General features: G+C 44.8%; 1 protein-coding gene across 1 annotated transcript in view; it reads left to right on the plus strand.

Annotated features, from left to right (window-relative positions):
• Positions 1–25,733, plus strand: part of ITPK1 (inositol-tetrakisphosphate 1-kinase) — a 299,388-nt gene that overhangs the window by 111,462 nt on the left and 162,193 nt on the right. Inside the window, exon 2 of the mRNA XM_030214763.1 lies at positions 1,391–1,415. Within this exon, the coding sequence (XP_030070623.1) occupies positions 1,391–1,415 (25 nt within the window). The remainder of the gene's footprint in view (positions 1–1,390; positions 1,416–25,733) is intronic.

A 25,733-nucleotide genomic window follows, 5' to 3' on the forward strand; every position in this document is an offset into this window, starting at 1 on the left:
TATTCGAAAGCCGATTTTGGCCGGCTTCAACTGCTTTCCGTCGCAGGGCCGGTCAAAGTTCAAGGGGGCGTGTCGGCAGGGTACCGAAGGCGGGATATGGGGCGTGGTTAAGAGATGGCCGGCTTCGGCCGATAATGGAAAAAAGAAGGCCGGCTCTGACAAGCACTTGGTCGGCTTTACTTGGTCCATTTATTTTTAGGACCAAGCCTCAAAAAAGTGCCCCAACTGACCAGATGACCACTGGAGGGAATTGGAGATCACCCCCCCCCTTACTCCCCCAGTGGTCACCAACCCCCTCCCACCCAAAAAAAAAAATTATAAACATTTTTGTGCCAGCCTCTATGCCAGCCTCAAATGTCATACCCAGCTCCATCACAGCACTATGCAGGTCCCTGGAGCAGTGTTTAGTGGGTACTGCAGTGCATTTCAGGCAGGCGGACCCAGGCCCATCCCCCCCTACCTGTTACACTTGTGGTGGTAAATGTGAGCCCTCCAAAACCCACCCAAAACCCACTGTGCCCACATGTAGGTGCCCCCGTTCACCCATAAGGGCTATGGTAGTGTTGTACAGTTGTGGGGAGTGGGTTTGGGGGGCTCAGCACCCAAGGTAAGGGAGCTATGCACCGTGGAGCAATTTGTGAAGTCCAGTGCAGTGCCCCCCAGGGTGCCCGGTTGGTATAAATGCTGGCTCCTCCCACGACCAAATGGCTTGGATTTGGCCGGGTTTGAGATGGCCGCCATTAGTTTCCATTATCGGCGGAAACCAGTGGCGGCGATCTCTAACGCCGGCCATCTCTAAGGCAGGCCCAAATGTTGAGATTTGGCCGGCCCCGACTGTATTATCGAAACGAAAGATGGCCGGCCATCTTGTTTGATAATACGGTCGGGTATGCCGCTTTACAGGACCGGCCTTAGAGATGGCAGCCCATCTAGATGGCCGGCCCCGTTCGATTTTGCCCCTCCACGTCGCCTGCAAAAATGAGGTGCCATTTTTGATAATGTCTTATACAAAATTGGAGTGGAGGAGTGGCCTAGTGGTTAGGGTGGTGGACTTTGGTCCTGAGGAACTGAGTTTGATTCCCGGCACAGGCAGCTCCTTGTGACTCTGGGCAAGTCACTTAACCCTCCATTGCCCACCACGTTGAGCCTGCCATGAGTGGGAAAGCGTGGGATACAAATGTTAAAAAAAAAAAATTACCTCTAGCGTGGGGCAGTCCACCTCACCTCCAGCATTCAGCTCCGATACTGGGAGATGCAATGAGTTACTCCTGTTATATACTCTGTGGCTGGGGAGTTTCTTTGGGGACTGTTGTCACATAAGCAGGGTTTTTTATTTTTTGTTGTTTTGTGAAATAACCCTGTACCCTTTTTGTTTTTTTTGTGCTTTTAGGAAACGAGGCATAGAAGTCATTCAGGTGAGTACCAGTGATAATTTTACAGCTGTCTGTTGGCTTGTGCAGTTGGTGACTACATCACTCGTATTGACTTTATTTGCTTGTTGGCGTTGTGGTAGAAATTCATCTGCAATCAATAACTGTTTGAATTTAACAGATCCAGAACTGTGTATTCAATAATTGTTACTGTTGTCCCTCATTAATCATTATCTCTTTCCCTTCGCTATGTGTGTGTGTTTGTTTTGTGCATTCCACTATAATATCTCGAGTTTAAACACGCACAGATTTATCATCAGCCAGCATACGCCGAGGCGTTGGTTCAACATTGTTAAACTGCTACTGCATATTTTTCTATTTTGCAACTGCTTTTAAACTTTGGATTGGTTTTGGTGTTTCCATGTGAAGATAATGAAATTCCTGTGTCAAAGATTTTTAGAGTAAAGCAGTGTTTCCCAAATTTGTCCTGGGGGAACCCCAGCCAGTTATGTTTTCAGGATACCTGCAATGAATGTTCATGAGTTTACATGCACTGCCTCCATTGCATGCAAATTTAACTCATAAATATTCATTGCAGGTATCCTGAAAACCTGATTGGTTGGGGTTCCCCAGGACAGATTTAGGAACTGCTAAAGTAAAAGGTGGAGAAAGATACTGATTTTTTTTTTCCCTCCTGATCGCCTGAGTCACTGCCGGGTTTTAAATCCGTGGTTCTGAAATTGTGGGTTGGAACTCTAATTTTAAAAAAAATTACATAATCAGCGAATAACAATGGAATAGCTATGGGCGGGCCTGGGCGGGCAGGGGCCCAGGCCCACCCAGCAGTAGCACATCTTTGCTGTGGCTGGCAGAGTTCCCTGAGCTCCGCAAGCTGGACCTCCATGTCCTCTCCAGGGTTTTTTAGTGGGCATGCTGCCTGGCTAACTTCCCCCCTTCTGTCCAATCTCTCTCTCTCAATTTCACTCTCCCCCTGCCCACAGTCCAGCATCTCACTCTCCCCTCGCCTCCCCTATGCCAGTGATCCAGCATTTCCCAAATTTTCTTAAACCCTCCCCCCCCCCCCAATGTTCCTTTAAAACTTCTCTTCACTTTTGGAGGTCACTTAAAGTGAGTAGCAGTTCACGCACGCTGCTCGCAGCCATCCCCAAATCCCTTCCTCTGACGTGGTCCCGCCTATATGGAAACAGGAAGTTGCTTCATAGTGAAGACTCTGGGGCCGGCTGTGAGCAGTATGTGTGAATTGCTGCCAGTAACCTCCAGAAATGAAGAGAAGAGACTGGGATTGAGAGACTGTGGGAAATTCTGGATTGTTGGGGAGGGAGAAGGGGCAGGGGAGAAATTTTTTTCCCCTCCCACTTTGGTTTCAGGCCCACCCAAAATTGGCCATCTGGCTACAGCACAGGTGGATAGGTCACAGAGACAAGGCTGCTCTCCCTCCCTCTGGACCTCCACTGTGATCTATGTCCATTAGCTTTAAGTCAACGAATATTCACAGACTGTTAGACTGGGCATGCATACAGAGTACTGGGGCCTGTGAGGGCACATAAAGCAGGATTAAGACATTGGCAAACCAGGCACATGCCTGGGATCCTTCTAGATTAGGAGGGGCTGTTTTGAGTGTGGTAATGCTTGCTGACAGAAAAAAAGAGTTGGGGGGGAGGGGCAGAGTTAACCACTGCCGTAGGTCTCTGTTTATTCTCGTTACCCTCTTGTGCATTGTCCTCCAGTTGGCAGGAGGAGTCGGGGTGACGTGCTTCTTACCTGCCCACGGCTTGTGCTGTTTTTTCTTTGAAGTCAGAATCACAAGTGGCGCTGTTTGTGGGAATTGTAAAATGTATTTATATTGCAGCAGGGGAGGGGGGAGGCACCGCAAACTATAAATCCTGCCCTGAATGCATACTGAGGTACAGGATGCCACGCAGACACTGTCTTCTGCTACTACTGCTGCTTCTGCCATCTTCATGCTTTGGATAAGTGGGGGGAGGAGGAAGTGTGTTCTTTTCATCATCATCTGGGGTCATGTGAAACGCGATTTGAAAGCGCAAAACCCCTCCGCGAAAAACTACACTGGCTGATGCTTTCAAAATCTCTGGTTCACAAAATTATGTAAGGTGAAGACCTGGGATACATGACAACAGACCTGATCAACCTACCAACTAGAAACACATCCGAATCAACACGAACGTACCTAAATCTGCACTACCCAAGCTGCAAAGGTCTCAAATACAAATCAACTTACGCATCCAGTTTCTCCTACATAAGCACACAACTGTGGAACGCATTACCAAAAGCCTTGAAAACTACGTACAACCACCTACACTTCCGGAAAAAAAACTAAAAACTAACCTGTTTAAAAAGGCATACCCTACCAATCCAACATAAATGCCTGATCTCTGCAACACAACAAAACTAAAGTACGTAATGGACATAACACAACTCTTCCGTTGTACGATTCCCTAGTGTGGCTGTGCCAGATGAACTTTATCTTACCACAATATCACTTTGTAATTGTTCACACCGGAGCCTGCAAAGGCCTCTCCGGTACTATGTAAGCCACATTGAGCCTACAAATAGGTAGGAAAATGTGGGATACAAATGTAACCAGTATAAGTGAGAGTGGGATGTTTGACCACGGAAATTCAAATCCTGGAGACAAGAATCTTAAAAAGCTTGTTTATTGATGAAAAGACTCGACACAGCTGTTGTGTTTCGGCCGTCAGGCCTGCATCAGGAGTCTATATGTTTAAACTGTTTTATTAACGATTCTCACAATACAAAGTAATGTAGAATATGCATATAGCATTGCTTGATATACAAAACAGCATTCTTACAACATATTCAACTTCGCCAAACACTTTTCGTCCCCATTTTTTCTCCCCCCTCCCCTCTTAACAATTCCTTGGCCCATGCTAACATTAGGTTTTAAGTGACTCTTACTCCGAATATCATACACTTGAATACTTCATTAGGTAAAATAGTGCTTATCACAAAATATCAGTAACTAAACATCAAAGCTCTAGATCACTGCCAAGCTTTAGCCATTTACATCTCTCTCAACCCCTCCAACCCCCCACCCAATACCTCCCCCCCTTGCAAGCAGAATTCCACTCTAGACTAAATTTACTACTGCATCAGGAGTCTATAAAACATACATATGCAAATAAAGAAAAATTGAGTAAAAACATAAAACATATATGATAAAAGACCACAGTAAGCAATAACATATGAATAAAAAACAAAATCAAAAGATAAAATGTGGGAATCATTTGCTAAACGTCAAAAAATGTGTTCACATATACAATGTAACAAATAATAAATAATAGTAACAAATGATTTAGTTGTTAAAACGAGGTGGTATTGGATAAAGGTTTGCGAAAGAGTGCTGTAAAGCCAAGACTGTCTTTTTAATACCCAGATAAATGGTACATCCTGAACTGGAAAACCAGTAAGAAAATCCTGCTATCCTGTGGAGATGTAAAGGACAGTAATTTCCATTCCTGGTTGCCAGGAAACTGCCTCCCCCCCCCCCCCCCCTTGAAATATTAAAGGAGGTTTATTTTCACATGAAATATTAATGGAACACACTAAGGATAACATAGGAGGAGGTGGAGCTGGAGGGGAAGGATAGGGGATGTAATAGTTTGGGCGATTATTAGAAACAATACGGTGTATACTATAAAAATAAAATTTTGCCGGAGGACTGTTTTTCTCCAACTTGTGGAGGCAGGTAATAATTTATTACATTTTTTTGTGCAGTGTAGTGCAACCCAGCACTAGTTATCTGACAGGGACTGAGCAATAATGACAGTGTGTCCTGCATGACAACAGTCAGTGCTGGGCTGGCTTCGATTTTGTAGCTTTATGAGAGTTTGCATTGCATAAAAAAAAATAATGTCTTATATATGGGGGATTGGTCTATACATTTGGGGTTTTAAGAGGACACCCAACCATGCAATATACTCTTTAATAACATGACTAAAAGAGTTGCTTTGGAAACACAACTTCTGTTTTTTTTTTTGTGGCCTGAACTGTTGCTGCTTTTAAAATACTTCCCTGTTGGTACAGAGGGTGTTTGTATTCATGTGAGAGCCTAGAGACCTGTGCATGTAGGATCCCTCAGATGACGCTCAGGGGTTCCGTCAGAGTACTGAATGATTGACTTTGTTTTCACCTCCCCAAGTTTCTTTTTTTATTTAATTTAATTTAATTATATTTTTCAACAGTAACAGGAAGAAAAACACATTTAACCAAAGACCCAATAAAGTACAACAATGCATTATAAGAAAAACAAAATAATCAGTATAGACCATATTACGGAGGGCTTGTTATTGTGTCTGGGCTCAAAAACAAGAATAACAAAGTTTGAGAACTTTATCTTGCCCTGAAAGGGGAAAGAGAAAGAAAAGAAAAGTAAAATAAATAAAATAAAAAAACACAAGATACTGAGATAATCCTATAAACGGGTTGAGCCACTATTTATTAAAAATGTTATGCTTTTAATGGAAGGATCTAGAAAAAAACGTAACTGGCTTCATGGTATGAAAATAAACGCTTTCTAGGAAAACTAAATTTAAAAGCCATGATCACATCAACTTTGGAAAAAATACACTACTTGGAAGAGCACGCATTTTGTGGCAATATCTGTTATCCCTAGTCCCTTGGGTAGGACCTGAATCAATGGAGTTAAAACCAACCAGTTAACATTGGCTGAGATATGACACATATCATAGCCCATGTAATAATAAAATTCAGCTGCTACCTGCAAACTTTTGTGTAGAAACTGTACATTTTTATGTCGAAAACTTATTCTTAAACCATCCCTGGAGCCTGGTGTGTAATAGATGTTCATGAAATGAAAAGGGTTGGAGGATAAGGGCCAGTGCGTATTTCCTAGTAAAAAAAGGTGCCGGTTCTCAAATGCTAGGCCACCCTTCAGGGGTGGGGTAATCACTGAGGGACCCATCCCACAATAGCCAAGTCCCCTGCAACCGGTCACAGAATGTATGACAAGGCAGAATTGTTGTGTAGAGCCTGAGCTCTATCATTAAAACTTGGGGATCATGGGTCAATTTTAGCAGACAACGGAAAAGGTGCCGGTACTCAGTATTCCCAAGTATTATTATTGTTTGCTGCATTTATATCCCACATTTTCCCACTCATTTGCAGGCTCAATGTGGCTTACAATATAATACAACAACAATCACATTGATGAAATAAGAACATCAGAATATGGATAATAGATAAGGTGCAAAAAATATATCAAGGCAACCATATTAACGGAGTATGAATTCCAGCATTGTTGCAGATAAGGTGCATAAGAAAATTATGTATAACTAGTAAAAAAGGCCCGTTTCTGCCTGTGATGAAATGGGCGTTAGCGGGCACGGGAATCTCTTCCCCTCCCCTTACGCTATTATCCCTGGTGGTGTAGAGGTACCTGTTCGCTCAGGGCAGGAAAGAAAGAGCCCCCTCTTTCCTGGCCGTAGCGCTGCTGCTAGCTGCCCTGCTGCATCCTGTGCGAGTCCGGCTCTCGGCGTTTCAAAATGGTCGCCGAGAGTTGAAGTCTCGCGAGGCTGCTTCAACTCTCGGCGGCCATTTTGAAATGCCGAGAGCCCGACTCACAGAGGATGCATCAGGGCAGCTAGCAGCAGCGCTCCGGGCAGGAAAGCGGGGGCTCTTTCTTTCCTGCCCCGAGTGAACAGGTACCTCTAGACCACCAGGGATAGTAGCGTGAGGGGAGGTGACAGGGGGGAGGGAAGGTGATGGGGGGGAAGAGGGGGCGACCGGGGGCGGGGTGCTAGCGTTAAAGGGGCGGGGCGATGGTGCGTGATGGGCACGTCCTCGGTGGCTGCGATTCGTTGGAAGGGGAGTAGGTACTCCTCCCCGTTCGTTCATTTGCGTGGTTGTGTACATGTTCCGCCCTCGACGTCATCACGTGTGACGCGAGGGCGGGGCATGGAGACATGGCGAGTGTTCTGGCTTCACCACCATGAACTTACGAACTGGTGTCTGAGTGCCTGCAGTGACGTCAGTGTCCTCAGAACGTTGAGGGTGTGTTTTATTATAGTAGATAAGAAGTGGATAAGTGGGTAAAAACATAACATAATAATAACAGGACAAGATATAATGATTCAGTAATTAGGGTGTAAGTTAAATTAAGCAAATTAGAAAGGTCCATTATAAATGTATCTGGTGAAGCTTAGGTGTCAGTTTCTTATGGGGGATCTTTTTTGTACGTCTTTTTGAACAAGTAAGTCTTTAGTAACTTCCGGAAGGTCAGCAGGTCATGTGTTGTTCTCAAGGTGGTCGGCAATTCATTCCATAGTTGTGTGCAGAGATGTATGAGAAACTAGATACATGTATAGATTTGTATTTAAGTCCTCTGCAGTTAGGATAATGGAGATTTAAGAAAGTGCGTGATGAAGTACCCCCTCAAAAAAAGCACTGATAAGGGCAATTGATGCAGTGGTGCACAGAGCTAGTGATGGGCTTTACCCATGTATCCCAGGGCTTCTGCTAATTTTTGGTTGAGAGCATTTACCATTATACCACACTTTTCTTCCTACCTTGGCATGGAGTTGCAACTCATTTCACAAGACATAGACTGCATGTGTCTGTATTAGGGATGGGCAGCCAGAATAATTTCTTGTCGCTTTTTTTTTCTTGTTTTTTTTTTAACCATTCTGGAGCAAATGTTGTTCAAGTGAACACTCTATGTGCAAAGAGGGTGTACTCTTATTAAATAGTTTGCACTATTTACAGAGGGTGCATACATATTAAAAGCTGTGCACCATGTGCAAAGAGGGTGCACGCTTATTAAAATGTGTGCACTATGCACAAAGAGGGTGCACTCTTATTAAATAGTTCACTCTATGTGCAAAGAGGGTGCATGCCTATTTAAAAAATGTGCACCATGCACAAAGAGGGTGCACTCATTAAATAGTGTGCACTATTCACAAAGAGGGTGCACGCTTATTAAAAAGTGTGCACTATGCACAAAGAGGGTGCACTCTTATTAAATAGTTCGCTCTATGTGCAAAGAGGGTGCATGCCTATTAAAAAATGTGCACCATGCACAAAGAGGGTGCACTCATTAAATAGTGTGCACTATTCACAAAGAGGGTGCACGCTTATTAAAAAGTGTGCACTATGTGCAAAGAGGGTGTACTCTTATTAGTGTGCATACTTATTAAAAGCTGTGCACTATTCACAAAGAGGGTGCACGCTTATTAAAAAGTGTGCACTATGTGCAAAGAGGGTGTACTCTTATTAAATAGTTCGCTCTATGCGCAAAGAGGGTGCATGCCTATTAAAAAATGCGCACCATGCACAAAGAGTGTGCACTCATTAAATAGTGTGCACTATTCACAAAGAGGGTGCACGCTTATTAAAAAGTGTGCACTATGCACAAAGAGGGTGCACTCTTATTAAATAGTTCGCTCTATGTGCAAAGAGGGTGCATGCCTATTAAAAAATGTGCACCATGCACAAAGAGGGTGTACTCATTAAATAGTGTGCACTATTCACAAAGAGGGTGCACGCTTATTAAAAAGTGTGCACTATGTGCAAAGAGGGTGTACTCTTATTAGTGTGCATACTTATTAAAAGCTGTGCACTATTCACAAAGAGGGTGCACGCTTATTAAAAAGTGTGCACTATGTGCAAAGAGGGTGTACTCTTATTAAATAGTTCGCTCTATGCGCAAAGAGGGTGCATGCCTATTAAAAAATGCGCACCATGCACAAAGAGTGTGCACTCATTAAATAATGTGCACTATTCACAAAGAGGGTGCACGCTTATTAAAAAGAGGGTGTACTCTTATTAAATAGTGTGCACTATTTACAGAGGGTGCATACTTATTAAAAGCTGTGCACTATGCTCAAAGAGGGTGCACGCTTATTAAAAAGTACGCACTATGTGCAAAGAGAGTGCACTCTTATTAAATAGATATTATTTGGGATAATAAAATTTAAGTGTATTTTTGAATCTACTAAACATAAAATTCCTTGGCAGATTTTTCTGCCCAATGATTATTGATGGACCAGCCACATTAATAAGCATTTCAAGACAGTTGAACTTGTTGACTTTGGTCGTTATGAGGTCTTTTCCTCCCTATTTTTGAAAAATTGCACTAGGTTCCTGTATTCCTCCACTATATTATATATACCATTGTTTATTTCAGATAGTTCTATTTTGTATATGGTATATTGATCCTTGTTATCTTGTGGCAAAAGAAAAAAGCACAATTGGGCCTTCAAGGAGGTGACAACGGGAGTCCTTTATTCTTCAAGACCCGACACAGGCCGTGTTTCGGCACAGCATCACCAGCCTCAGGGGTCCAAATCAGTGGCGTACCAAGGGAGGGCGGTGGGGGCGGTCCGCCCCGGGTGCACGCCGCTGGGGGGGGTGCCGCACGCCTGTCGGCTCCGCTCGTTCTGTGCTCCCTCTGGCCCGGAACAGGTTACTTCCACCTAGGGTGCCAGCAGCAATGGGATGCATGGAGCAGGTGTGCAGCTGTCAGCTCTGCTGGTTCTCTGCCCCGGAACAGAAAATTGACGTTAGAGGGGGCAGGGGGCCGACAGCTGCACACCTGCTCCATGCACTGGCTCAGCACACCCCTTTGTTGCCAGCACCCGGGGTGGACTGCTCCCACCGTTCCACCCTAGTTACACTAGAGGCAATGTCTATGTGAAAAAACATGCAAGCTTTCAGTGCATTTACTTTAAACATGCGTACTAAAAGGCCTTTACTGCATATAAAACAGACTTTACATGCAGAAAACCTTTTTGTAAAAGTACCTCGAAGTTCTGTTCAGGACACCATAGCTGCCGAGAGGGGGGTCAGGGGGGACAAAATTCCCCGGGCCCGGGCCTCCAAAGGGGGCCTGGCGCCTCAGTTCCACCCGCCCTCCGTCGTCGACCGTCTGCCCCCTGCATTGAAATCGCAGTCTCACTTCCGTGAAAGCAGCGCTGCAGGCAGCAGAACACCTCCCTTTGGCCCTCCTTCCCTCCCTGTGTCCCACCCTCGTCTGATGTAACTTCCGCGAGGGCGGGACACAAGGAGGGAAGGAGGGCCGAAGGGAGGTGTTCTGCTGCCTGCAGCGCTGCTTTCACGGAGGTGAGACTGCGATTTCAATGCAGGGGGCCTGGCCCGGTGGCAGACGGAGGGGGAGCGGCTGCGACCTTGGGGAGGGTGGAGGGGGAGCGGCGGCGGCGACCTTAGGGGGGTGGAGGGGGAGCAGTGGCAGTGGCGACCTCGGGGGGGGTGGAGGGGGGAGCAGCAGCGGCAACCTCAGGGGTGCAGGGCGGCAGGGGCGGGGCCCCGGGTGTGGCCTTGTCCTGGGACCAGCCCAGTCTCTCGGCGGCCCTGCAGGACACCACAAGCTGCAACCTTTGCTGTGCTGCAGTAACATGGAAAAATAAATCTGTAGAATAATGGCCCTTGGGGTCACTGGGGAATGATACCTTAGTTTGAGCACCACTGGGGTAAAATGGTAGGTTGCTTCTTGTTTCCTGTTTCCCTATTTCCTACCTTGGCAGGTGGTTTCCTACCCTTACTGGTCACTTCCCAGGAACAGCCCCTACTTCACACTGCAGTGTCAGGCCAGCCTTGCCAGGATTCTGCTTAAACTTGTAAGATTCTGTTTGCACTTGAGAACTCTGGACTTTATCTGTATGATTTCAAGGGGCACAGATAAGCAAAACATTTTATAGCGTTCATAAACCGAGCCATAGCTATACTTGTTTGTATGCCATGCAGATGTGAACCAGTGCCGGCTGTGTTTAGAGAGGAAAGTACATGGGGAACAGAGAGGGAGGGGGTGCCACCAGGGCTGAGCTCAAATGACAAAGGCTGAAATAGAAGGAGAGGGGGGAAGGCAAATGCTTATCGATGCAAGGTTTTGAAAAATGTCTTTATTGAGTGGGTTTGCTTTGCTTTTTAGGTTGTTTTTTTTTTTTTTTACACACACACACCACACAGCTTTACCCTGTCTTTTCACACTCATCCCTAAACAGACATTCATGAGTTTGCAAATGGAGGAAGGGGAAATGTGGCATTTTGTCACCCTGAAAATATGCTCTTTTCAGTTTATTTTTAATAAAAATTAAAAGCGATTTTTTTTTTCTAGAATTTTTAGTAGGCGCTTAATGTTGTGGTGTTTTGACGTTTTTCTGTCTGTTGGACCTGAACTAGTTAAGGCACCAAAGCATGACCATAGAAATCTGTCTTTTTCTTTATGTATCAACTTATGTGCTTTACCTAAACAGATTTGGAGCGTGGACTTCTTCAGAAGCTTCTGTGCACTGATGGTACTATTTACATTTTAAAACAATCAGGAAAAGATTGCAAACCAATTCTGGAGGTCAAAGATTAGTGAAAACCTCCTTGAAGAAAATCTCATTATACTACTACTACCTACTACTACTTAACACTTCTAAAGCGCTACTAGGGTTAGGCAGCGCTGTACAGTTTAACAAAGAAGGACAGTCCCTGCTCAAAGGAGCTTACAATCTAATGGACAAAATGTGCAGTAATCAAATAGGGGCAGTCTAGATTTCCTGAATAGAGGTATAAGATACCAGCAGAAGTCAGGGCAGGCAGCAAGCGAAGAGTACTACTACTACTACTACTATTTAGCATTTCTATAGCGCTACAAGGCATACGCAGCGCTGCACAAACATAGAAGAAAGACAGTCCCTGCTCAAAGAGCTTACAATCTAATAATAGTCAGGATACCAGCAGAAGTCTGGGCAGGCAGCAAGCAGAGAGTAGTCAGGATACCAGCAGAAGTCTAGACCAGGTAGCAATCAGAAGAAACATCATAAATTCCCACTGAACATTTTAGAGCCTCTTAGGAGTAGTTTAGGTTATAACACCAGTTTAGCTTTTTCTGGTGTCTCTTTTTTTTTTTTTTTTAATGTGAAGGCCTATTTGCATAGGATATTTAGTCAGAAAACGGATGTGCCGTCATTAGCAGCCACAGCACGCCTGCTAATTAAGTGCTGCTCGTTCACCACAGGCGTGACATCAGGAGATGTCTTTGGCTGGCAGGGCTTGGCATCCCCGTCAACCATGAAAGCAGAGGGAGGCCCCAAGGCGAAGGTGAGGGGGCCCAGGCCCCTGAGGCCCCCCTCCCCCCGGTGGCTACACTACTGATGTTCACCAAAGGCTCCTCTATGGATTGACATGTGAGAACATTCCTCCCTTAATCAGCCTCCTTCTTTGTTTTGATTTTTGAATATCGTCTCCATAACCACAGCTTCGGTGTTTTGTACAGCAGTGCCAACTAGATTGTTTAGAAAGGGACAATATGAAGTTTACAGTGTGTTAAGAAAGGAACAGTTTGAAGTTTACTTAACTTGCTGTAGACAGACTGGAAATCATGAGTACATACTTGCCTACGCCGGTAGTAATTCTTATATTATTCCCAGGAAATCACAGCTGATACCTTATTTATTGAAGCTGTCATGCTGGTTTATTGCTGGGCTCTGCGCAGAGCACTCTGTGTTTTGCTGAAGCTGGCATAGCAACAGGCCTCAGTGCTCTAGCTGGGAACCCAGGGTGGCCTGCGATGACATGGTATTTGAACTGCATAAGAGATAAACAAGGTTAAGAAAGGGTTTTAGGTTTGGTTTCTAACAACCAAAACCCCTAGTTTCAGCCGTGGTTTGCTGTGTTTTTACTTTGCTACCGCATGCGATAATGATACCGGAATGCAGAGTCCCGGAGGGGCTCAGTGATTATCACTGGTGCTCCACTCCTTTTGAAGAAGTTGTAAGTGGAAGCTTGTGTTTTCTCTACCTGATGACGAATTCTGTATCTTTGCAGTTCACACATGATGATGTATGTTATGTTGACAAATCAAAGATGAAAAAATATAGCCTAAAATGTAAGCAAAACCCTTAGACTCTCCTGATTTGGAGTGGAGAAGTAGCCTGGTTCAAATCCCACTGCAGCTCCTTGTGATCTTTGGCAAGTCACCTAGGGGTCCTTTTACTAATTCGCGGTAGTATTTTTAGCTCCTGGTAGAAATCAGCAGGTGGTAAATGCTGAGATGCCCATCTAATATAATAAAACGCACCGTGAACGTTCTAATGAGGACAACGTTCTGAAGCCATCTGACGTCACTCCCTGGCTGTAGGGTTCGTGGCGTTCGTGGTGTGAAGCCACCCAGCCGTCTCTGCCCCGCCCTCGCGTCTAAACAAACAAATCCGGAAGCGAAGCGTCAGGGAAGGAGGCGGTGCTCCCGACGTCTAGCCTTCCCTTCGCTGTGTTCCGCCTTCAAAAAAAGGCGGAACACAGCGAAGGGAAAGCTAGACGTCGGGAGCGCCGCCTCCTTCCCTGACGCTTCGCTGCCGGAAATGCCACGGAGGTAAAGTTAAAAAGAATTAAAAAAACAAAAAAGGGATGCATGGATGCGAAGGGGGGGGGGCATGGATGCGAAGGGGGGGGGGAGAAGAGGGCGGGCCAGGCTGGGACATGGGAGAGAGAGGAGCATGGATGCGAGGCGGGGCCATGGAAGGGAGAGAGGGGACTTGCTGGAAAAGGATGAATGGAGGCAGCAGGGGACAGAGGAGCATGGATTGGGAGGGCAGGGCTCAGGGAAAGAGGGAAATTGCTGAAAAGGGATGAATGGAGGGGGCAAGGGACAGAGGAGCATGGATGGGCATGGATTGGGAGGGCAGGACTCAGGGAGAGAGGGAAATTGCTGGATAGGGATGAATAGAGGGGACAGATGGGCATGGATGGATATGGATTGCAGGGCAGGCCTCAGGCAGAGAGGGCAATTGCTGGATAGGGATGAATGGAGGGGCCAGGTGACAGAGGAGCATGGATGGGCATGGATTGGAAGGGCAGGACTCAGGGAGAGGGGAATTGCTGGATAGGGATGAATGGAGGGGACAGATGGGCATGGATGGATATGGATTGCAGGGCAGGCCTCAGGCAGAGAGGGGAAATGCTGGATAGGGATGAATGGAGGGGGCAGTGCCCATGGAGAGAGGGGAATTGCTGGAAATGGATGAATGGAGGGGGCAGGGGACAGAGGAGCATGGATGGGCATGGATTGGAAGGGCAGGACTCAGGGAGAGGGGAATTGCTGGATAGGGATGAATGGAGGGGACAGATGGGCATGGATGGATATGGATTGCAGGACAGGCCTCAGGCAGAGAGGGGAAATGCAGGATAGGGATGAATGGAGGGGGCAGGTGACAGAGAAACATGGATGGCCATGGATTGGGAGGGCAGGGCTCAGGGAGAAACTCACTCTCTCTCTCTCACAAACTCACACTTTCACTCTGACTCTCAGTCACTCTCACATACACTCTCCCAAACATACACACTCCGAGGAAAACCTTGCTAGCGCCCGTTTCATTTGTGTCAGAAACGGGCCTTTTTTACTAGTCCTATATAATAATTTTCACCTCCAACGTTCTGACTTGCCTGGGACCGTGGCTCATTCCGAGTTGGTCTGCTAGGCTCCGTAGATCAGGCTGACATCACTGTAGCCATTATGATGCCAACTTCAGAACCCGGGGGGGGGGGGGGGGGAAACATGCCTCACAGCTGATCCATGTCCAGAGGAGGGTTGCTGGACATGGGTGGCTGGAGGGGGGGGCAGGGGAGAGAGGAGGGTTACTGGACATGGGTGGCTGCAGGAGGGGCAGGGGAGAGAGGAGGGTCACTGGACATGGGTGGCTGGAGGGGGGCAGGGGAGAGAGGAGGGTTGCTGGACATGGGTGGCTGCAGGGGGGGCAGGGGAGAGAGGAGGGTCGCTGGACATGGGTGGCTGCAGGGGGGGCAGGGGTCGCTGGACATGGGTGGTTGCAGGGGGGCAGGGGAGAGAGGAGGGTCGCTGGACATGGTTGGCAGGAGGGGGCAGGGGAGAGAGGAGGTTCGCTGGACATGGGTGACTGCAGTGGGCGCAGGGGGAGAGGAGGGTCGCTGGACATGGGTGGCTGCAGGGGGAGAGGAGGGTCGCTGGACATGGGTGGCTGCAGGGGAGCCGAGGAAAACCTTGCTAGCGCCCGTTTCATTTGTGTCAGAAATGGGCCTTTTTCACTAGTAGGAATATAATGGTCATCTCAGTGTCTACCGCCAGCTGATTTCTACCATGAACTAAAAGCAATACTGTGACTTAGTAAAAGAGCCCATAACCCCTCCATTAGCTCAGGTACAAAATTTGTGCTCTATTTTCAACCAAACGTAGGAGCCTAAATTTCCAGCTGAAAATGTATCTTAATTTAGGAGCCTAAACGTTATGCTCATAAATTACACCTGCCATTCATTTGCTTAGATTTATGAGTCTAATTTACGAGCCTTGTGCTGAAAATCAGTGCTAAGCTCCTACCCTAAATCCACCCCTGTTATTGTCTACTTTTTGTGCTCCTAAATTTAAGAGTTTAGTGACATTTTGAGTAAAAATATATGCACTCAGCCCTAGTAAATTTTCAAAGAGGCTAATTTATGAGCATAACCCTGAAAGTTAGGAGCATAAATCCTTTGAATATCGGGCCCTTAGATTTTAAGCTGTGTGAGGACAGGAAAAATACCTACCGTACTTGAATATTATACACCTTGAGCTACAACTGAGAAAAAAAAACAGTGTGAGCTAAATCCAAATCTACATGGCATAAGGCATCAGGAAGCAGAAAAAACTAGATCTATCCTCTTCCTATAGGGACCTAATTTAGACTGAAGCAAAATGTTCCAGACAGCTATTTAACAAACATTATGTGGAGCTGTTTTACTGTTCGGCCAGCCCCAGGCTGTGCTCTGCTCCTCAGGGCCCTCTGGTTCCTAGCAGTGAGACAGCAGTTGGAAAGCCTGCCCAGGAGGTTGGGTTTGGAGGGCAGTGAATTACTTGGGCATTGGTAAACTGTGTAGCATTGTGGTATAAAAATGTGTAAACTTGCCCCCCTGCTGTACAGCACCTGGTATGAACCTTGAATCTATTGCATAATTTTAATTCCCTGGATTGAAACTTTTTTTTCTATTGCCTTACCTTTTTGCCTGGGTGAGAGCATAGTAACATAGTAACATAGTAGATGACGGCAGAAAAAGACCTGCACGGTCCATCCAGTCTGCCCAACAAGATAACTCATATTTGCTGCTTTTTGTGTATACCCTACTTTGATTTGTACCTATGCTCTTCAGGGCACAGACCGTGTAAGTCTGCCCTGCACTATCCCCGCCTACCAACCACCAGCCCCACCTCCCAACCACCGGCTCTGGCACAGACCGTATAAGTCTGCCCAGCACTATCCTCACCTCCCAACCACCAGCCCTGCCTCCCAACCACCGGCTCTAGCACAGACCGTACAAGTCTGTCCAGCACTATCCCTGCCTCCCAACCACCAGTCCCGCTGCCCACCACCGGCTCTGGCACAGACCGTATAAGTCTGCCCAGCACTATCCCCGCCTCCCAACCACCTGCCCCACCTCCCAACCACCGGCTCTGGCACAGGCACAGACCGTATAAGTCTGCCCAGCACTATCCTCACCTCCCCAGCCCTGCCTCCCAACCCCGGCTCTGGCACAGACCGTACAAGTCTGTCCAGCACTATCCCCGCCTCCCAAACACCAGTCCCGCTTCCCACCACCGGCTCTGGCACAGACCGTATAAGTCTGCCCAGCCCTATCCCCGCCTCCCAACCACCAGCCCCACCTCCCGATCTTGACTAAGCATAGGGAATGCTCCATTATTTATTTATTTTTTTTTAGGATTTATTTACTTCCTTTTAGAAGAAATTCACTCAAGTGAGTGTACAGCAAGCATAATCTTGATTTAGGCAATAGACAATTGTATTTATTTATTTATTTAAAGCATTTATATCCCACATTTTCCCACTGGTTGTAGGCTCAATGTGGCTTACAAAAGCATATCAGGACTACAGTACTAACAGTAAATTTAAACCGTACAAACAGTAAATTAAAGATTGGCATTATATTAAACAACAGAATAGTAAATAAAATAGGTTTTAAGTGTCACTGGATTATTTGAAACCAAAGAAATTGATCAAATTAAGTTGCATCTGGAGAGTAGACCTTTTTGAATAGGATGGACTTGAATAATTTTCTAAACTTTAAGATAGTTCTGGGTTGATTTAACTAATTTGGGTAAGGCATTCCACAGTCGAGTACCCAAAAAAAGGAAATTTGGAGGCGTATGTAGATTTGTATTTGAGGCCAAAACAATCCGGATAGTGTAGATTTAAATAAGATCGGGAGGAATTAGATCTGTTTCTGGGTGGTAAGTCAACTAAATCTAGCATGTATTCTGGAACTATGCCATAGATGATCTTGTGAATCAAGGTGCAGACCTTGAAGGCAACTCGTTCTTTGATGGGAAGTAACATAGTAACATAGTAGATGACGGCAGAAAAAGACCTGCACGGTCCATCCAGTCTGCCCAACAAGACAACTCATATGTGCTACTTTTTGTGTACACCCAACTTTGATTTGTACCTGTCCTCTTCAGGGCACAGACCGTATAAGTCTGCCCAGCTCTATCCTCGCCTCCCAACCACCAGCCCCGCCTCCCAACCACCGGAAGCCAGTGCAGTTTTTCCCGAAGGGGCTTGGCGGATTCAAATTTGGATTTTAGCAGTAAAAATATTCAAATAAAAGTACATAGTACTTGAAAATAACTACAGTTCACTGTAACTGTGTTCTAGAAAAAGAACCATTGGAAAAATGCCTCTCTATACCTCAATAAGAGCCCTTTTCACCAAACTGAGGTAAAAGGTGGCCTGCGGTAGCATTGGCATGTGGGATTGGTGCATGCCAAGACCACCTTTTACCACCGTCGGTAAAAGGTGTTTTTCTTTTTAAAATTTTTTATTTATAACCATTTAAATTTTTACAAGCGATAAAACAACTTGCCGGAAATACAGAGAAAGTAATATATAGGAATTATTTCAGTCAGGTAATTCTATTCTCTTCCTTAGACCACTAAATAGGGAGAGTGAAACAAGACAAGAAGATCAATTAAACAGTAAACAGAAAAAAAAATGTGGTATTAACCTGATTATCCCCAGATATTACTCATCTAATTGATTATAAGTGGAGGAGTGGCCTAGTGGTTAGGGTGGTGGACTTTGGTCCTGAGGAACTGAGTTCAATTCCTACTTCAGGCACAGGCAGCTCCTTGTGACTCTGGGCAAGTCACTTAACCTTCCATTGCCTGCCGCATTGAGGCTGCCATGAGTGGGAAAGCGCAGGGTACAAATGTAACAAAAATAAAAATTATTCCACATTGATCATCTGGTTGGCTTCTTCAAGGCCAATACGGTGTATAGTCAAATCATTTCATTGAAAGCATACTTATTGTCCAATATTAGTTAGAAATAATACATCTGATTACATTCTTTCTCTTTTAAAAACCAGAAGTTATTTAACAATACATAAACATACATCAATAACTTGAACAATCAACATCATCTCTAAATTTTAATTTTTATTGTGGGGGGTTTTTTTTGGTACCCTTTTCTATTGTTCCATATACTTAACTATTGTTATTTGATCATCTCTTAGTAGTAATTACCAATCTGTCTTGCACATTATGCAAGCCAGAAGTGGGGATACATTCTGCAAATCCCAATTCCTAGTATTAAGACTGTCACTTCTACTGATTCCTTGCCCAAGTTGCTGTGAAAATCCAGCCCTGTTAGATCTTCCAGATCTCCGTCCAGATTCTTCAGCGCTTCCACCGCCTCAACCATGATCGATGAAAGAGAATTCAGAACTGATACTTAATTTGAGATTTACAGTTGCTGTTTATGGACATTATAGACTCATATTTTGTTTTATTTCCAGTTTAGCCATAATCCTGATTGAAAAGTTCAATTTTATTTTGTTTTTTTGTTATTCCCTTTCTAGCTAATGACACACTCTCTATTATGAATGGACAGTCAGAATTGGACTATAATTGTCTTTATTTTCTCTTGTTGTATTGGTTTTGAAACTCTTTTCTGCCATTTCTGTTTATGTAATTTAAATTGAAGTTGATGTTTGCTCAGACACAGGGGTAACATCAAACCCTAATACTGGCTATGATATCATAATGTAGGTGTAAACCCTGTTAGTATCAACCAGTTATGCATTTGTTTAACTTTGGTGTAGGCTTACTTAAGCTGCATGTCTTTCTGTAGGTTTGACTAAGCTCCAAGTGGGGTAACGGATATATAAAATGCTTCCCGTACTTCCAGGTCATTATGCATATGTCAAGATCTATGCATGACCTTTGTTAATATAAATTTTCCTAGGATTGACCATTTTTGCTGTATGAGGCAACCTCATACTTGCTATCCACTTTTTAGTGCTCATGATTGGATGCCAATGATGAGTAATAGTAAGGTCCAGGAATTCCGACCTGTTTAATGATTCTGAATACCTACAACCTAAAACAGCCTGCAATCAGAGTACTAATCATATATTTGTTGAGCCCATAACAATGCTTAATCAAAACCACTAGTCCTTCCCAAGACCACTGAGACAGATACATTAGATTATCTCCCCATGCACTATGCTACAGATACAATAGAAGCCATAGAAAGACCTGAAAGTGTTTATTAGTATGATCCACCTGAAATTGCTATTACCCACATACCGATACTTCATGAGATTTTGTAGATGAACTCATGGATTTGTCCCATTCATAGAACCTTTCTCACTACAGGTTTGAGCGAGTCTCAAGAGGGGTGACATCATGATTAAGGCCGAAGGGATTGGGTAATATAAAGGGAATTCCATATGCCCAAAAATATACCACCTGAGAATGAAGTTTCCTATCTTGCATAATATCTGCTAGCAATTTGTAAGACCAAAACTCGCCCTCTCGTTTGATAGCTTGCCACCTTCTGGAATGGATGATGACAAGCTTGACGAGCTTTGTGTCACCCCTCCCCAGATGGGGTGACAAGTGGGGAATGTATAATTATGGTACAGCCAGAGACCCCCCACTGGAATGGTGGCGGGCCCAGTCATAGAGCTCAGGCCATTACAGACCTTGGCTGAGTCAGAAATCTGATGGCTGACATAACTGGGAGCTTACTGGAAAAGTATGGCCTAGTTTGTAGCCCGGATTGAGGCCTAAATAAGCTAAATTAGGAAAAGTTAAGTCAATAGATATGGAAACAAAATGGAGGATTTCAGCACAAAATGGAAGCCGTATCTGTTACAAAGTGGAATTTTCTCTAATGTAAGTTAGAAAAACAAGTTGATAAATGAGTGAGTCATGCCAGGTGTAGCTGGATGCAGGGTCTTGCTTAAGATTTGTAGTCAAGCGAGCTAAAGACAAAACCATGTTAGCAAGATAGAAGCTACTCATTAGCATGAGCCAATCAGTGACAACCATGACATTAGCATAGATCCAATCAGGTATATCTATTGTCATATTATCCATATCCTGAGGGCACCTATAAAAATCAGGGTATTTCCTGGTTTAAGTTAGGGAGAGAAAAGGGTTGCCTCTCTCTCTCTCCAAGGGAAACCAATGTGTCCAGCAGAATTGACAAATTACCTAATTGCTTTCCCTTGTAAAACCTCTAATTGGTAAGAGAAATTATAAAAGATTAGGAACTAATTAACACCTGTTTGCAGCTGGATTATTATATTCCTATAACTAATTGATTGTACGTGCCTGTTGTCAATCACTTATTTGACTTGTACCTTGGCAAATAAACTCCTCATTCCAAATGATGAATGGTGGGCTTCACTTAATGGTGAAAGGCTGTAAGTATAAATGCTTTTGCTGTATCAGGCTGTCTTTCACTGCATTGTATAACATGTGACATAAATCCAGTTTGTCATAAGGCTGGTATCTTTTCCTTAGACCTAACATCTCTCTTAGTGGCAATTCCTTTTAGAACTTCACAACTCCTTGATTACCCCAGTACTAGTGCTATTTAGAGATGGAGTCAGATTAAGGTCACTCCAGCCTTCTTGGGGGGCTCTGGACCCCTAAATTCACAACAGTCTCTAATTCAAATCCCACTGATTAAAGTAATCCCAGCTTCACTCCTTTTAAAGTAATAATTTGAGGAAATATGTCTGAGAAAAACTTTAGGAGTTATACCCGAAACTCTGTGAAAAACAATAATCTCGATATTAATCATCTATAATAATATTCATTTTATTATTCAAAGTTTCTGGTCTATTATCATTTTCAAAATCATAACCACTTCTTGCTCGTGTACGATCATTTGTTATATCAATTTTTTACTCTCAAAGGGTTCAGTTGAATTGTCCATGTAACTCTCTAATAAAATTATATCTGAAACCAAATTATTTACTGCCACCGTTAGGTCCCAAAGCGCCTTCCAGATGGTATTCAATGTAACCTCCACGGGAGCCAAAAACTCCGTTGATTTCTTTTAGGTGTTTAGGAGTGGTTCCGCCGATTCGGGTTCTGCTGTAAATGTCCTCCATTTCAGCATATACCTGTAACTCACTCCTCCACTCCTTTGGACATGGTGGTTGAATAATTCGGAAGCGATGGAGTTGTTTTTTCCAGGTCCAAGATCGTTGACGCTCCTTCTCCGGCGCTAATCAAAGGACTCGCCAACCCTTTCATCTGTGGGCAGTTTGTCGCGCAGCGGTCCCGCACTTGCTGCTCAGGGGATAAAACGCTGGCCATCGGCGGCTGACCGCCGGTTGTCCCCTTCCTCTCAGTTAAGGTAACTGCAATTGCAGAGAGGAAATCTACGTAAAGAAGACGAAACTTCAGAGGGCAGCTGGGCCGTTGGGCATATGAACTTCAGGTCGCCATCTTACCACTCTCCCAGTTTGGGAAACTCTTTGTCTGGTTTCTCCTCAGAGGCCTGTCTGATATAGGTAACCCTTCAGCGTAGCCCTCTGAGTCATTGAAACACAGAAGCCCCTCCACCACTACAAGGTGGTGTCCCTTCGGAGGGGGTAAAAGGTGTTTTTCTAAAAAGGGGGCAGTATATAGCCATGCAGTAATTTTTTTAAAAAAATCGCTGCCCAGCCATTTACTGCTGGTGCCCTTACCGTCTCTTATTTAGGAGGCGGTGAGGGCTCTGACGCTAACCCAGTTGTAATTGGGCAGTAGTTACCGCTTGTTATGCCCCTGGTGCTAGGAAATTTTTTAAAATTAACTAGCACCGGAAGCAGCGTGTGCCGGAAGCTGGAACTACCACCTCAGCGAGCCCTGTGGTAGGGGTGATTTCCTGCATGGAAACCCGATGGTTGCCCTACCGCCTATGCAGAATGCTAGTTTAGTACTGTCTTCCCAGCACCTAGCTTTGGCCGCCATTTATAGAAAGTTAGATTTTTCGACCGCACCTCAAATATTGTGTTCAATTCTGGTCGCCGCGTCTCAACTTTGGACTTTTGGGTTGACCCTATAAAAGACTGGACGTTCTGGAATGCCCTCCCGTGGGAGGTGGTGAAGATGAAAATGGTAATGGAATTCATACATACATGGGATAAACACAACGGAATCCTGTTTAGAAAGAATGGATCTACGGAATCTTAGCAGAAGTTGGGTGGCGACGCCCGGTAATTGGGAAACAAAACCGGTGCTGGGCAGACTTCTACGGTCTACGCCCTGATCGTAACTGAATAGATATGGAAAGTTCAAGAACAGTGCTGGGCAGACTTTTACGGTCTGTGCCCTGAAAAGGCAAGGAAAAATCAAACTCGGGTATACATATAAATTATCACATACCATGTAAAATGAGTTTATCTTGTTGGGCAGACTGGATGGACCGTACAGGTCTTTATCTGCCGTCATTTACTATGTTACTATGTTACATACAGTGGACAGTTAAACCTGTGCAATGTTTTGCAAAAAAAAAAAATGTGGCAAACAGATTTCAAAAGCTTGGACCATTTCCTGGAAGACTGGTCCATTTTAGTTATTAGCCAGTTGGACTTGGAGTTCACAACTTATTTCTGGTTGTGAGCATCATGTAGCAGATTCCCCTTTGGGATCTGTCAGATACTTTAAATGAACTGAGCTTGGTTGGGATCAAAGACAAGATGCTGAGCTCAGTGGATTATTGCTGTGATCCAGTGTGCCGTAGCGAGGGTGCCTGACACCCGGGGCGGGTCGCTGCTGCGCACCCCCCCCCCGGGTGCAGGGCACGGCGCCCCCCCCTCTGGAGCGCTCCCCCCTGAAACGCACCCTACCTTTCAGCGGAGGGCAGGCGGGAGGGCCGATCCGCCCCCAATGCACGTCACTGGGAGCTGCGTCGGCTCTGCTGCTTCTCTGCTTTCTCTGCCCTGGAACAGGAAGTAACCTGTTCCGGGGCAGAAAGAGCAGGGAACCAGCGAGCCGACACCCCCCCCAGCGCGTGCACCTGGGGCGGGCCACCCCACCGCCCCCCCCCTTCCTATGCCACTGCTTCTAATGTTCCAGAACGTCCAGTCTTTTATAGGGTCAACCCAAAAGTCCAAAGTTGTTTCAGTATACTGATGAACTTTCAACCTCATGTAGGTCACTTCTTCAAGTGTGCAGAAAACTTCTAGAGTATTGTCCTCATCTTTCCAGAATAGATGATTAGGCCCAGCTAGCCATTCTCGTGCAGGTTTAAAATTTGATCTAAAGGAGCAATTTATTAACAAAAACAGAATCATCATACGTAGTAAACCCCTTCTCCTGCCAGATAAAAGAGCAAATTTGCCCACACTGATTATGTTGTTATGAACATATGAAAACCAGTACGGGAAAACTCAATGTGATGCTATCCGGTATGGAACCATTTTTTTTTTTTTTTAATTACAGCACTGATAAAGGTTCTTGGTCATTGTTAACACAGAAGTTCGTCTTTCACAGTGGGCTGCATTCACTGTGCTGATTTCCTAATGAGGCATTCATGTTTATCTCTCTGAAACATGTGTGCAGATTCAGAGCAATCATCTGGAACCGTACATTTTCTCATAAATTTTGTTTTTCAACTTCGCTCTTGGCGAGAGATCTAAGGTGGCTGCTTGAGGGGAGTCACGGGTTAGACACTCTCTGCCACTTTTCCAAAGTTTGGGTAAGAAACGTATGGTCAAAGTCAAGAAGTAGGGGTGGACCAAGAAGTCTCATCAGCCAAGGGTTGATTGAAGTAAACTTTATTACGCCAAATTCATGTATGTGACCCGACACAGGACCGTGTTTCGACGGTTCTACTGTCTACCTGAGGGGTCAAAAATACTAAATACAAACAAAAAAACATTTTTTGTGTTAAAAACATATAAAAGTAAGACATAGCTATAATGTTGATTATAGACATAAACAATATGTTATTATTTATTTTTTATTTGTTAAAATTTTTTTTTACAATGGTCTAATTACGGCCATATTGTCGAAACACGGTCCTGTGTCGGGTCACATACATGAATTTGGCGTAATAAAGTTTACTTCAATCAACCCTTGGCTGATGAGATTTCTTGGTCCACCCCTACTTCTTGACTTTGACTGTTGTTGTACGCGTGGGGGTTCTTATACCCTGACTTGTGGGTTTATGCTTTGTAAGAAACATAAGGGAAAAACTTGGGACTTTCCTTCTAAGTTTCTATTCTTTACTGGCAAAGTTACTATTTCTGAGTTTCTTACCTATTCCAGAATGCTGATCTCTCCTGCTGACCGAATGGAAGCAGCAGTTTTAGGAGATTACAACACTTCACTCAGCCCTTACAACAAGCACCTCCTGGCTTGGTGTCGCCCCCCTGGAAATTGGCGGCAGGCAAGTGAGTCACATGGTAGCGTCTTTCCTGGGGAGGAGAGCTCCCTGCAGTGTGGAACACCTAGAATATCCCAGCTGGAGGCAGAGACTCCAGTTATTGTGGCTACAGCAGTGGTTGGAAATGTAGAAAGAGGCTCTATGCAATCTGATAGGCCTCAGAAAGGAATTTTTCAGGAGTTTTTTTTGCTGTAGTAATCCCTCTGGTTAATCTGCATTCTGTTACCCTGGACTCTGTTTGGGAGGCTCTCACAGCTTTGCATAGTGCTATTGCTAAGCTGACAAATGTGGTGGAAATCTCTTATAAATCTTTAATGGGGGTGAAATCCCTCCAGACCAAGCTTTAGAAAGTAGAGGAAGAAACCGATAGCTTAAAGAGGGTGCAGTCTGTCCAAAGTAAAGATAAGGATGGTCTCATAGGAAAATGGAAAAATTTGAGAATTATAAAAGGTCTTTGAACTTACAAATTTTAAATTTTCCTAAACACTCAATGTTTCCACCAGTTCAAATGTTTAGGAAGTATGGGGAGGAACATCTGAAGATTCCTAAGGAAGCTATTCCTCCGGAAACAAAAGCTTATTATTTATCCTCAGGATCAGTTTCATCTAAAAATGGAGGAGGTTGAAAGAGCTCTTGCTTCTTTGGA

Source organism: Microcaecilia unicolor, chromosome 9 (assembly GCF_901765095.1).
Source record: "Microcaecilia unicolor chromosome 9, aMicUni1.1, whole genome shotgun sequence".
In the NCBI taxonomy this organism is placed as follows: Eukaryota; Metazoa; Chordata; class Amphibia; order Gymnophiona; family Siphonopidae; genus Microcaecilia; species Microcaecilia unicolor.